Source organism: Grampus griseus (assembly GCF_964374135.1).
Source record: "Grampus griseus genome assembly, chromosome: 6".
NCBI classification, from domain to species: domain Eukaryota; kingdom Metazoa; phylum Chordata; class Mammalia; order Artiodactyla; family Delphinidae; genus Grampus; species Grampus griseus.
Window position 1 is genome coordinate 21,268,585 of NC_139000.1, and position 14,293 is coordinate 21,282,877.

The 14,293-nt window shown below is 35.2% G+C and overlaps 1 protein-coding gene across 4 annotated transcripts in view; it reads left to right on the top strand.

Annotated features, from left to right (window-relative positions):
- Positions 1-13,707, top strand: part of PTBP3 (polypyrimidine tract binding protein 3) — a 101,299-nt gene extending 87,592 nt beyond the window's left edge. For all 4 annotated transcript variants that reach the window (XM_082655712.1, XM_082655713.1, XM_082655710.1 and 1 more), the window contains 6 exons: positions 600-745; positions 968-1,001; positions 4,089-4,181; positions 5,173-5,389; positions 8,408-8,485; positions 8,637-13,707. In XM_082655712.1, the coding sequence (XP_082511838.1) occupies positions 600-745; positions 968-1,001; positions 4,089-4,181; positions 5,173-5,389; positions 8,408-8,485; positions 8,637-8,769 (701 nt within the window). In that variant the 3' untranslated portion in view covers positions 8,770-13,707. The remainder of the gene's footprint in view (positions 1-599; positions 746-967; positions 1,002-4,088; positions 4,182-5,172; positions 5,390-8,407; positions 8,486-8,636) is intronic.
- Positions 13,708-14,293: the final 586 nt, after the last annotated feature.

Consider the following 14,293-nt stretch of genomic DNA (forward strand, 5'->3'; position numbering starts at 1 on the left):
TGATGGTAATAATGTTTTGCAAGGTTACAAAATGTTTTTTCCCCATGCAGAATGTATGTATACAATTTACCTGTTTTAGGTATACAACTCAGTGATTTTTAATAAATTTACGGAGTTGTGCAGCCATTACCACAGTCCAGTTTTAGAACATGCATTACTACCTAGCATGCATATATGTGACTTCTGCTAAAGGACTTTTTACAAAAATATGTATCTGGTTTTATGGTAGAAGTCAATATGAAAATAACATCTGCTTTAGAGAAATGTGCTGGAATATATTTGTTTTAAGAAATAGAAGGAGTACTTGTAGTTATAGACCCTTTGAAAAACCTAATGGCTTTAAGACCAGTGAATTTGGTTGCTATGCAAAGCACTGTATAAATAATAAAGTACTAAGTATGATAGTATCAACGAATAAAGAGCTCTACTTCCAGACAGACTCTGGAGGGCAGAAAACTGACCTTTGTTATCCTTATGGTAGCTTTGAAACATTTTCTTCTCTACTTTTGCTTTTGTCTTCATTTATTTACTTAAGTTGTATTAAGTGTTGTAATTCTCCAGATAACTGGAATATGAAATGCTTTTGATGTTTTGAAAAGGTCTGTCAGTCCCAGCTGGACTAGGTCCCGGAGCTCTTGGTCCTCTCACAATCACCTCCTCTGCCGTCACTGGAAGGATGGCCATTCCTGGGGCTGGTGGTATACCGGGAAATTCTGTTCTACTTGTCACCAATCTTAATCCTGATGTGAGTTGAAAAGTATTATATGTAAAAAGTCTTTCAGGAGGAGGTATTGTAGCTTCTGACCTAGAGTTAAATTCAATGAAAATGTTTATTTTAAGAATTTTTATTAAAATTCATCACTAGTATATATAGAAGCAGCATGTAAAAAGTCAGTGCTTTGAACAAGTAAACTTACTTAAAATTTTTACTTAGACACTGATATTTTGTGTTATCCTTTTCAAACAGCTTATTACACCACATGGACTTTTTATCCTATTTGGTAAGTAAATTTTTTTGTTGTTGTTTTTTATATTATCTATGATGTGAATTGAGCATATTGCATCATTCAGTAATATTTATTACTGCTATGTGCCTACTAGTGTGTTTGACACTGAGGATAGAATAGCAAGGAAGACAGTAAGTGTTTACAGTTACAACAAAATTTTATAAAAAGGGAAATAGAGATTGTAATAGGAACATACAGCTAGGAGACCTAACCTAGCTGAGGGAATCAAAGATGATGTACCAGTAGAAATGATAGTTAAGCTGACTTGTGAAAAATGAGGACACATTAGCCAGGCAGAAAGGGAGGGCAAATGTCCTTTCACAGATAGTAGCAGTGAGAGACAGAACTCGTGGAACATAGAAATGAAGGAAGCTCAATGAAGAGTGTAAGGGAGAGACATGTTGAAGCTGGGCAGATGGATAGGGGCAAGGTCATTAAGAGCTTTATAAGCTATATTAAACAGCTTCGTTTTTAACTTAAGAACAGTGGGAATCCATTGACTAGTTTTAAACAGGAGAGAGGCATAATGAGATGTTGATTATAAAAATAATCCCCTAACTTTCCAATAGTGTGCCTCTCAGTTAAAAAAAATATTTAGCCAGGTACTCCTAATCTATATATGATTAATTATTCATAAATTTCATCCATCTTTTACTATAGTCTTTAGTATAATATGTACAAACAAATATAAGAGCAATGAAGTGATATTTAATATTTTAAAGATTTTTCATATGACACTTTTTAAAATAAAAATCTATTAACATTTAGTGAGAAGTATGATTTAATATGCTTCATTATTTTCAAAAACCTTTTTCATTTTGGTTCAGTATCCCACGAACTGATTCTAAATTCACTTTATTTTAGTACTTGATCTTAATGGTTGTCATAAATGAAAAAGATACCTCATAAAGATATGCAAGGGAATCCTCTGGCGGTCCAGTGGTTAGGACTCAGTGCTTTCACTGCCAGATCCCAAGTTCAGTCCCTGGTCTGGGAACTGAGAATCCTGCAAGCTGCGTGGGCACGGCCAAAAAAAAAAAAAAAGATAGGTGATTTGAATGGAAGTGTTTCATTGTTGCTGTACTAAATAATTATGATACTAATTTTTCAGTCTAATCCACTAAATTTTGTTGTACTTTACCTAGAAAAGTTCCATTTTTCCTCTTGTTAAATTAGTTGATCTTGAAAACTGTTAACATTAGCATAATGGGGTTAAAACTCACTCTTCATGTGGAAGAATTTTTAAGAGGATGGAAAATTGTTTCAAATTTTTTGAGTGGGTAATAGGTTTTTTTGTTTTGTTTGCGGTACGCAGGCCTCTCAGTGTTGTGGCTTCTCCCGTTGTGGAGCACAGGCTCCGGACGCGCAGGCTCAGCAGCCATGGCTTACGGGCCCAGCCGCTCTGCGGCATGTGGGATCTTCCCGGACCGGGGCACGAACCCATTTCCCCCGCATCGGCAGGCGGACTCTCAACCAGTGTGCCACCAGGGAAGCCCGGCAATAGGTTTTTTTAACAGCGTTTTGTTTGTTTTTTGCGTACGCGGGCCTCTCACTGTTGTGGCCTCTCCCGTTGCGGAGCTCAGGCTCCGGACGCTCAGGCTCAGCGACCATGGCTCACGGGCCCAGCCGCTCCGCGGCATGTGGGATCTTCCCGGACCGGGGCACAAACCCGTGTCCCCTGCATTGGCAGGCGGACTCCCAACCACTGCGCCACCAGGGAAGCCCTTAACAGCGTTTTTGAGATATAATTTACAGCCATTACAATTCTCTGACTTCAGATGTACAACTCAGTGATTTTTAGTAAATTTATAGAGTTGTGCAGCCATTACCACAGTCCAATTTTAGAATATCTCTATCAGCCCACAGAGAAACATTATACTCATTTGCAGTTACTGTAAAAGTTTTTATTCATGACACATTTATGTAATTTTCATTAACAAAATCATTTATTAATGCTAAATGTTCATGTCTCTTTAATAGCCAGAGCACATTTCTTTCCAAAAGTAGTTAATTTCTCACTCATTTAGAAAAATATCACCCTCAGCTTGAAGAACAAATTGTGTGTTATTTTTTACAGAGTATCTATTTCAGCCACTTGTCATTTCTGAAAAGGGCAGCAAATTTGTAATACTTGTCTTTTTTTTTTTTTAATTTTAAAACTACCATTCATCTCTTCAGTTTAGTTGCTCTTAGGGGCTTGCCCACAAGATAACCAATACTCCTTTGTGTGCCTTGAAGATTGTCATAGTCATTCTCTCATCCTATTACAAAGTATGGTAATGATGCTACTGTTTAAAGATCTTATTTTTATGATATTGGTGAAACCCTGTTCCACATAATTGCAATATATATTAATACACTAAATTTTAAAAAATGAGAGAATGCCCTTCATATTGTAGAAACTTCTGTATATAATTTCTTCTATATGTTGAAAATTAGTAAAATGCAGTTTTTCATACTGGTTTATATAAACAAATCAGTACAAGTAAAAGTTTATTTTCCTCCCACACCCCAGTGAATCATTTTGCCTGCTTTTGGGGATGTGGGACCCACTTTGGGGAACACTAGCATAGAAAAAATGGATGTAATGAGATCAGTTAGGAGGCTATGATGATAGTCCAGATGTGAATTGGTGATAATAGGTTTGACGGTAGTGAGGATGGGAAGAAGTGGACAAATGTGAGAGATATTTAGGCCATAGAATCAGTGAGTGCTGGTAGTTGACTGGATGTGTAAGTGTCTAAGGAAAGGGGTAAGTCAAAAGATGACTCCCAGATGTCTGACTGGAGCAAATATGTGCATGATGGCACTGTTTATCAACAGAGTTAGTGAACACAGGAGGGTGCAGGAAAGAGCAGGTGAATCAGTTGAAGTGTTTATGGGACATCCAGGTGAAAGGGGGTACTAGATTAATAAATCTGGAACATAGAAGAGATTACAAATTTGGGAGCATTTGTATGAAATTGCCCAGGGAAAGCATATAGTATGAGAAAAGAAGCTTTCTTTAAATATATTAGTAAAGTTAATTGAACATTACACAATCAGCATTAAAAAATTGTTTTGTTTTGTCTTTTTAATTAGGAGTATATGGTGATGTACATCGAGTGAAGATAATGTTTAATAAGAAAGAAAATGCATTGGTTCAGATGGCAGATGCAAATCAAGCTCAGCTAGGTACTAATGATTAATAATAATAATGATAACCTGCCCCCTTTGTATGTGAAATTTCCTATAAAATAAACTTATGGCTAGTAGGAAGAGTACCTCCTTATGTTAATATCTCTATTATTATTTGGATCTGCTTATATTTTAAGATTTTAAAATATTTATTATTCTTTGAAGTTCATTTATCTATTTGAATATATTGTTGATGTTTAGAGCTTTGACTCTAGGGTTTTTCCATTAGCTTTAAACTAATAAACATGACTTGTTTTCTTTCATTTTATTTGTTTGTTTGCTTATTTATTTTCCTTTCAAATTAAGTTTTCTAGAACTGTTGCATGGCATAACAGTTTGGGAATACTTCATAATGATGGTTCAAGAAAGTGTCATTCTACAATCTCACCGTTTATAGTGGCTGTTGAAATATTATTACTCAGATTTTTTATTATAAAAAGCTTTACTTGGGATTAAAAATAGATAGCCAGTGGGAAGCAGCCACATAGCACAGGGAGATCAGCTTGGTGCTTTGTGACCACCTAGAGGGGTGGGATAGGGAGGGTGGGAACGAGACACAAGAGGGAGGAGACATGGGGATATATGTATAGTATAGCTGATTCACTTTGTTATACAGCAGAAACTAACACACCGTTGTAAAGCAGTTATACTCCAATAAAGATGTTAAAAAAAAAATTTACTTGAGATTAAACTAATTTATTCAATAATCATTTCCTGAACATGTGGTATGTTTCAGGCATTCTGGAACTTTCTAGCACTCTGCTAGGAAAATAGTTACTTTTCGTTGTATTGCTTTTCTTTCATTACAGAAAAACAGTCATTTAATACATTTTCGTATATAAGAGTTTTTAAATTTAAAACCATTTTTAAGCCCTCAAACTGACAGTATAATTTTTTAAATGACTAAATAAAAAGAATTATGATAGACAGTTTTACAGAGACTCTATCTTAGTACCCAGACTTTCCTTATTTTCTTCTTATGCACCAGCAATGAACCATCTGAGTGGTCAGAGACTTTATGGGAAAGTGCTTCGTGCTACACTGTCCAAACATCAAGCAGTTCAGCTTCCTCGAGAGGGACAAGAAGACCAAGGTCTGACTAAGGATTTTAGCAATAGTCCTTTGCATCGCTTTAAAAAGCCTGGCTCTAAAAACTTCCAGAATATTTTTCCACCATCAGCTACTCTGCATCTTTCCAACATCCCGTATGTATCTAATTAGTTACTATTCATTTAGATGATTAATAATCTACAGTATATGGTTTGGGGAGGTAAAAACTGAAATTATTCTAACGTAGCAGTTGTCCTATTCACTAATATCTCGTAAGATGATTTATTTGCCATAATGTCTTAAGAAGTTTATCTCTAACCATACACTATGAAAGTGAAAGATAGCAATGTTTTAAATTTTTCTTTCCAAACAGAGAATTAGCGCCTGTTAACTTTCAGTTATAGAATGGCAAAAATCTGTGCAGAAATATTCCACTGGTGTATACTTGTTCATCCTTTTGTATAAGTAAAGACCCTTTAGTGTCCAGCATAGCAAAATCAAATAATTTATGTATCTAAGAATTTGGTAAAACTGAATTCTCTATTTTTTACCTACAAGCTGCAAAGCCATATATATATCTAAAAGCTAAAAATTTTCTTGTAACCACTCTGTATTTAACCAGTGTTGTAGCAGACTTGTTCTTTAGTCATCATCTAACTTAGAGATCGACAAACTATAGCCTATGGTCCAAATCCATCTGTTTTGTAAGGCCCATGATCTAAGATTGGTTTTTACATTTTCAAGTGGTTACGGAAAAACAAAAGAAAAAATTTTTGTGATTTGAGAAAATTACATAAAATTAAAATTTCACCTTCCATAAATAAAGTTTCATGGAACACAACCACATTTATTCATTTATGTATTAGCTATAGCTGCTTTTGAGCTATAACAACAAAGCTGAATAGTTACAACAGAGGCTATATGGCCATCAGAGCCTAAGAAATTTACTGTATGGGCCTTTATAGAAAGCACCTGGCAACCCCAGTTTTAATTCTTGAAATCCTTGATGTACAAAGGGGACTGTGTTGGGCTTTCTCTAGTTGTGGTGAGCAGGGGCTGCTCTTTGTCGCATTGTGCGGGCTTCTCATTGCAGTGGCTTGTTTGTGGCAGAGTGCGGGCCCAGTAGTTGTGGTACATGGGCTTAGTTGCTCCGCGGCATGTGGGATCTTCCCAGACCAGGGCTTGAACCTGTGTCCCCTGCATTGGCAGGCGGATTCTTAACCACTGCGCCACCAGGGAAGTCCCAAGTTGGCAATTTTATATAACTTAATCTAATACATGAAGAGGGATAAGCTTTGGGAAGGAAGGGTAAAAGCTGTGGGGTATAGTTGTGTGCGAGCACCTGTGTGAAAAGTTAAAGACTGAGGGAATGGAGAAGGGTACATTACTGGAATATTTCTGAGAATGAGAATGGGATTTGAATAGGAAGAGAAAATAATTATTCAAAATGCTGTTGAATGCCCAGGCTCCTAGCTAGTCTCCAATTAGGCTATATGGAGAAACCTTGAATCCGAATTGGGCAATGGCTCAAACCTCATGCCAGCCAGGCAACTGGAAGAGTCACTTGAGAAAAAAATCTAGAAATTTAGCACCTCATCACTACAGAGTCAGGGAGAGAGGCAACATATTTAAATACTAAAGCAGGCTCCCTCTTAAGTACATTTATCCAGGAGCTGGTCTCAAGTTGCAACCTGCATTGGACATGTAGGTAGAAGAGAGAAAAGACGTTAATACTTTTTTTAACCATCTGCCAAGCCTGGGCACTGTGCTGGTGTTTTACGTGTGTTACGTCATTTAATCTCCATAATCTTCTTTTAAAATTGTGGTTAAATACATAACCTAAGTTTTACCATTTTAACCGTTTTTGAGTGTACGTTCACATTAAGTACATTCATAGTGTGCAACCATCACTTATATCCATCTGCGGATCCTTGTCATCATCTCAGACTGAAGCTCTGTACCCATTAAACAGTATCTCCTCGTTTCTCTCTAACCCCAGTCCCTGGTAACCACTATTCTACATTCTGTCTCTAACAATTTATCCATAATAACATTTGGAGTAAAGGTCATTAGTTTCGTTTTAACAATGAAAGTGAGAGACTCAGATTAAGTAACTTAAGAGTGACATACCAGGTGAATGAAAAATAGAATGTGAACTTATATCTGTCTCCTTACAGAGCCAATTATTGTTCTATAACACCCTCCTTGCTGGGAGTTGTGAGATGAGGAAGAGTCTGCTTTTAGTCAGTTGACTCTCATGTGATAGACCACTGTATTAGTTATCTACTGCTGCGTAATAGATCACCCCAAAACTTAACAGCTTAACACAATAGTAGATGTTCATTATCTCAAACTGTTACTGTAAATCAGGAATCCAGAAGTGGCTTAGCTGGGTGGTTTTGGCTGAATCTCTCATAAGGTTGCATCTGAAGGCTTAACTGGGGCTAGAGAATCCACTTCCAAAGTGGCTCACCATATACTTAGTTGTTGACAGGAGGCCTCAGTTCCTTGCCACAAGGAGCTCTCCATAGGGCTGCTGATTGTCCACGTGAAATAGCAGCTGGTTTCTTCCAAAGCTAGTGATTCAAGAGAGGGCAAGGTGGAAATTGCAGTGTCTCTCAGCCTCAGAAGTCACATGTGTCATATCTACAATACCCTGAGGGTTACAGAGGACATCCTTATTAGATATGGGAGGGGAGTACCAAAAGTGTGAATACTAGGAGGCAAGAGTAGTTGGGGGCTATCTTAGAACCTGGTTGCCACATACACATGTTCATAATTACCCTGAAAGTAATTGAAAATCTACTGGCCTAGTAGTGGAAAACACTGGACCATAGAAGACAAGTCAGAGCTAGGGAAGTATCTTTGGAAGTGCTAGAGTTAATTGTGGGTAATAATCCCATTGAAAGAATAAATATAGAAAGATTTTCTTGTTCTTTATATACTGCCCATGTCCTGTGCAAAAGATTTGAGGCAAAATTCCATCATTTGAGAACATGTATGCATCAACCTTGAACATCTTTCAGGGCACTTGCAAATCATGTCTTCATTGCGTGGCTTTATGCTCTTTGAAATGTGAAAATTCTGGAGACTTGATGATTTCAGGAGTTAATCTTTGCATCATTTAAAAATTAGGGATAAGATAGTTGACTCTCTCTGTAATGTTTTCACAGCCCCTCTGTTACAGTAGATGATCTGAAGAACCTTTTCACAGACGCCGGATGTTCAGTGAAGGCTTTTAAATTCTTTCAGTAAGTCCATGTTTTTAAGAAATACATTAACATTATTTAATATGATCTGTAAATGTTTAAGGTAGTTTAATGAAGTCTTCTAGGTCTGGGGAAGAGGTTTGTAGGCAAAATTAATTCTATATGCTTTTTCTATTTCTTCTACCGTTTTCAGGAAAGATCGCAAAATGGCACTCATTCAGTTGGGATCTGTGGAAGAAGCAATCCAGGCTCTCATTGAACTTCATAACCATGACCTTGGAGAAAATCACCACCTCAGAGTTTCCTTCTCAAAATCTACAATCTAACTTTTCTGTGAATTTTTCTCCTAAGACTGGACCATAATTTTAGTAAAACCCTTCAGACATAGACTGAAGCAGCTCAAGACCAATTCTGCCTCTTTCACAAAAATAACTCTTCCTGAGTTTGATATTCAAGTATATTCAAAAAATCATGGGATGTTCTCTCTTCCCTTAAACCCTCTGCCAATACGTCACCAGAGGCGTGTTTTTCCTGTCCCATAGTTTCTAAAATGAAAATAATCTTCAGGAAAAAAGAATCAGGAAAAAATTTTTTTTCAATAATTTAATTCCCTATATAAAATTGGATTTCAAGAGGATGGTCTTTCTTTTCGTTTGGGTCCAGATCAGCCTTATACAACATTTCTAAACTCCTTTGTACTTTGAAAAATTTAAACATATAGACTTTTAAAATTACTTGACATAAGTAATTTAAATTACCTACAACCAAGATTTTAACTGTATGATTCAGAAGTTTGACTCCTCTAGAAAACTGTGTTCCCTTATAAGTTACATCAGTTATTTGGCATATACTGATACTTACTATACATAAACAAATTGGGTTGTATTGGAAGCAAATTTATAAATCTGCGTGTTTTCTTTCATTTTTTTTTTCCACTGTAAGACACTCCTTTGCATATCTTTAACTTTTTAAGACTATTTGGAGAATGAAGTGTCTCAACTGTCTCCAGGGAAATTAAGTGGAATCTAACCAGGATCTATTAAGATGTCAGAATAATTAATAATTTTATTAGGAAAAAACATGTTTTAAATTTCAAAATGACACTTGCCGAATAATATAATATGATCTTGGAAAATTTAAAAAGAAAAATAATCCTACTTATAAACTACTTTTTTATAGTTGTTTTCAGAAAAAAGTTTACAGTCTTAAGGAAAATATTCAGGTCTATCATATGGTTTGACAGATTTTTTAAAAGTTATTTTTGGTAAAGTCTTCTTTTAGAAAAAAATCAATCTCAAGGGTTTTTTGTACCACTATAATCTCTAATACTTATTCAGAATTACTGTGTATTTACTTAATTTCCTATTATGTGCCTTATTATGTGCTTATGATATAATAGGTTAGACTTTTATCTAAGTATCTTGAAAGCTATATCGTGGGCTTGGTGAGCATTTGTTTTTTCTTTCCCTGTTTTGGTAAGAATTTTAAAGTTTTTTTCATTGCAATTTTAAGTGATTTTCAATAACTACTAGTTTCTATTCAAATTTTTGGTGCTTTGGTGTAGAGATGGGGTGAGGAAGGGTTAAATGGTTTGGGGAATAACTCAGTGCACACCTGTAGGCCTCTTCATGTTGTGACCAATAGTGGTCATTGCCAGTTATAGCATACCAATTTGGGGCTATAACATGCAGTCTCAGTTCTGGATCTTGTCTGATCTTTATCACCCATTAGAATTTGTCTCAGGATTACTTGGTTTTTGTCATATACTCGTGAGAACTTGCTTTTCTTTGTTAATGTAACTTCATTACTGAGTGCCCACATATATGGAGTATGAGAAGGTGGATTCTTTCTCATACTCTGTCCCTCTTTTTAGTTGAATGTGAGAGTACATTTTAGTGTTGCTTCAGTGATTGTATAATGTAAAATTGTTTCTTTTTAGTTAGATACTTTGCTTTTGTTAATTCCTTCAGTGCTTGATCGGATTTTTTTAAAGCAGAATTTGTTAAAAGGGTCATTTTTGTCCACCCCTTTTACACTTTTCAGAGTCTCAGAGTGGTTCATCTCACCTTTTAAAAGAATATCTCAATTTCTTTGCTATATTCCAGCCATTAATTCGAACACAGGAAGAAATTTTATAAAAAATTGGAGACTACAAAAGATAATTGTTAAAAAGCAGAATTCACTCAACGCTGAGCAACAATTAGTTATTAGAATACAAAGGAGGACACTATATTGAGATCTTTCAAATGGATCAATTTTACTATAGGCTGATAGGTATAATCATTTATCTAATTTTTATTTTTTTCACTTATGAAATATATTTTTACCAAAACACTGAGTAAGAGGGAAGGGGGAAAAAACGATTTCTTTAAGAAATCTCCCCAAATTGCTTCATTTTTTTCCTTCCATACAGGCACTATTATAATTTTCAGTGGCATGTTAAATTGGTTTTTTTTTAGTTAGGAATTACTGTGTAGTTTTAATTCATGATTCCTATAACAGTCAGTGTAAGTGTAGCAGAAGTGTAGCAGAAGGGAGATCACAATGGTATTGAATGTAATTTTGAAGTAGGGAATGGCCTTCATATTTGAGAGAGAACATTTGAATCCTTTTCAGGGATTTGTGCACGCGCGTGTGTGTGTGTGTATAGATAAGTGTATATACATACATACACTTTTCTAGTGTTGTACATACATATGCACATTACGTACATCTTAATTTATTGACAAAGAACATTAATCAAATTAAGATTTGGAAAAGGTGAGATATTCTTGTTTAAAATAGTGTGTTTGCAACCATCAATTTGTGTCTAAAATTAGCTGTAGCACATGGATATTGTCCATATTGGGCTATTTGCTCTTTGAATTATAGAGGTCTACAGTATTTGTGTTGGTATAGTTTCTGTAAAAAGATTTTAAAATATCAGGGCAGTGGAAAAACTAGATCTTTGTATTTTTTGCTTTGGCATGCATGTAGTTGATATCTTCTGAGCAATGTTTATTTTTGCTGTTGAGCTGTCATAGTATCCTATTTTTAAGTTTATTTACTTAATTTTAAGGAGTATTGTCTTATTTTTGGAGGTGTCTGACTTTGACACAAAGTATGTATATTCAGGACTTTATTAAAAAATAGCAGTACATGTTTAACAGTAGCAATTTATGCCAAAAAGTTCTACTTTGAGATTTAAATAACTTGCATAGCAGTAAATTGTTTTTCCTGTGAGATACAAATAGAAAAATAACCTTAATAATTTGATAACTTACAGGAGAGTATCAGAATTACCCAATAGCTCCTGCAGAATGCCATAAATTCGTTATTTAAGGCTAAATATTGTTATGTTAATTTGTAGTAATGTTTCTGATTTGTTGAAAGTTGCAAATCTCACAGTTTTTAGAGACGCAATTTTTGCCTGCCTATTCCTTATGGAAGCAATGCCTTTTTTTGGCTCCACCTAGGATGGTGATTATAGGTTCTGCTTCAGTTGATTAAAAGTAACTCTCATGAATGTCTCTGATCAGTTTTATATAAACTTTTGAAAGCTTCCATGTCATTAGGCAGCAAAGGTTATACATTTATATTAACATGTAATTCCTCTTCGGTTTCCACTAAGTATTTTTGGACAAAAGATGACAAGCTCAAAAGTATGTATCCCCCCCCCCAACCCAGTGAGTCACTTAAAAGCCCTGTTTGCCAAACTATCAGCCTATCTCTTAGAAAACCTAGTGTGTACTGCTATTTTTAAAACCAAAAAGACAGCATGACTATGCGTAAAAGCATTTTTCTTAACTTTTCCTTTGTCTTGATCTGTTGTTAACAAGAATAAAACTGCCAGACTTAAAATATTCTACTGTTGTGCTAAAAGAAATACAACTTAGATTGCACAGAACTTTTTCTTTAAAGAAAATATAACTCAGCTGTCTTTTAAGAGCTGTGTTATTGTCTACAAGACTATTTGCAGTCTTTTTTCAGAGCAAATTTTAACAGCTAGTTGTGAATGATTTAAAAAATAGAAAATTACTAAAATATTAGTTTTGGGGGTTTTATAGAGGGAGAAACACAAAACAGGACCAAAGGTTATGTGCCTTCTTCAGTAGTCTTAATTGATCTTTTCTTCCTATTTGAGACTAAGGTAGTATCAGTATTCTGGTTTTCAGGAAATACATACTATAGTTTTAAAAGAATGTTGTCCCACACACCATCCGTTCAAGCAAACAGTTGTAACTGTAAAATGAAGTCTCAGTTACACTTTTTGCCTTCATCACATAATATTCATTATATAGCATTGTGCAGGTCCAAGAACAGAGCTGCTCGTAATCTTTGTGGTAGTCATCTTAGTTTCTGTAACCAGAGGCATATGTTCCAGAGAACAGGGATATTTTTCTGGTCCAGTGACCTTGGTGATAATAGTCATGATTGAAAGCTGCTCATGGCAAGCTTAAATCAGCACTGTAAACAGATTTTTGTTGTTGTTGTTACATTATTTTTAGTTCTTGAATCTATGTAGTAGTTGTAATAACAAATATTTAAATAGCTATTTTTGATGTCATTAAAAAAAATCATACTCTAGCCTTTTTTCCCCCTTACCATTGTTACTCAGATCTTTAAAAAATTCATCCCACATCCAAAAAGTACTAATTATAAAGACTGCTGACCAAGCAAAGTTTTGCATCAAAATGTCACCTCATTGCTCTGACCAAAGACTGACTGTTCTGGTTTTGACTCCTTTCTGTTAAGCATTTCTTTTCCCAAGCTCCTTTCTGAAAGAAGATCCAGTGCAAAGCGGCCTTTACTTTCTATTTCCTATCGGCGAATAGACTACTTAGAGAAAATGGGAGTTTAAATGTGAACAGAATGGATTAGGACAACATGGGTTTTATGGGCATTTTCAGTACTGTATTTAAGAAAAAAAAAAAAAATAGCACAGCTAGGAGCCTCTGACATTGTCTCGTGTTTTATGTGGTCTGTTCATAAAATTCCCTTTTTCAGTTTATAAGAATGTTCATCTAACAGAAGAAAATGCTGTAAATATTTGTAACAACATTTTTTAAAACCAGGCCGAAAAAGAAAAAAAAACGGTTTTTGGGAACAAGTTAACATATAAAGTGGTTTTATATAAAACATCAGTTGTCTTGTATATTTTGATAAGCAGCAGTACCAGCTTTCATTTGTAACACAGTTTGTGGCATTGGAAGAAAAGGATTCTGTGATTACTGAAGTGAATTATGTTATAAATGCAAAGAGAAGATAAAATATTAAAAAACATATTTTCTAAGTGCGTAGTGCATGGTTAATTCAAGCTTCTGTACACTACAATATATTCCATTTTTGTTTGTGTATTTGCTGACTATTACTTGATATCTCTAATCTCTTTCCTAACAAGTATAGCATTGTAGCATGCCTTTTAATAAATGTCATGACATCTGTACTCTCTTAAAAATATTTCTGTGTTCTTGTCTGTACTTTGGGTTTCCCCTTGTCTTACCTGTAATTCTAATGATGTCATATTTTCTTTGTCATAGCCATCCATCTAAACTTGTTATAGTGAGAGCATAGCAAGCACATATTCATACCACTTTAAAAACTGAAAAACCTTAAGTGTACTAATCACCTCTCTTTTACTTAAGGAACAGTTCTCATTTTGAGAAACAGAATGCTTTTCTAACCGTCCTACAAATAGCTTCTTCAGTGGCACACCCCCTTTGTACAAGTACATGTTGGCACATTTGCATGAGTGATGTCTTTCGCTCTCTTTCTGTGCATCTCTCTCTCTCTCTCTCTCTCTCTCTCACACACACACACACACACACACACACACACACACACACACACACACACACACACACACACACA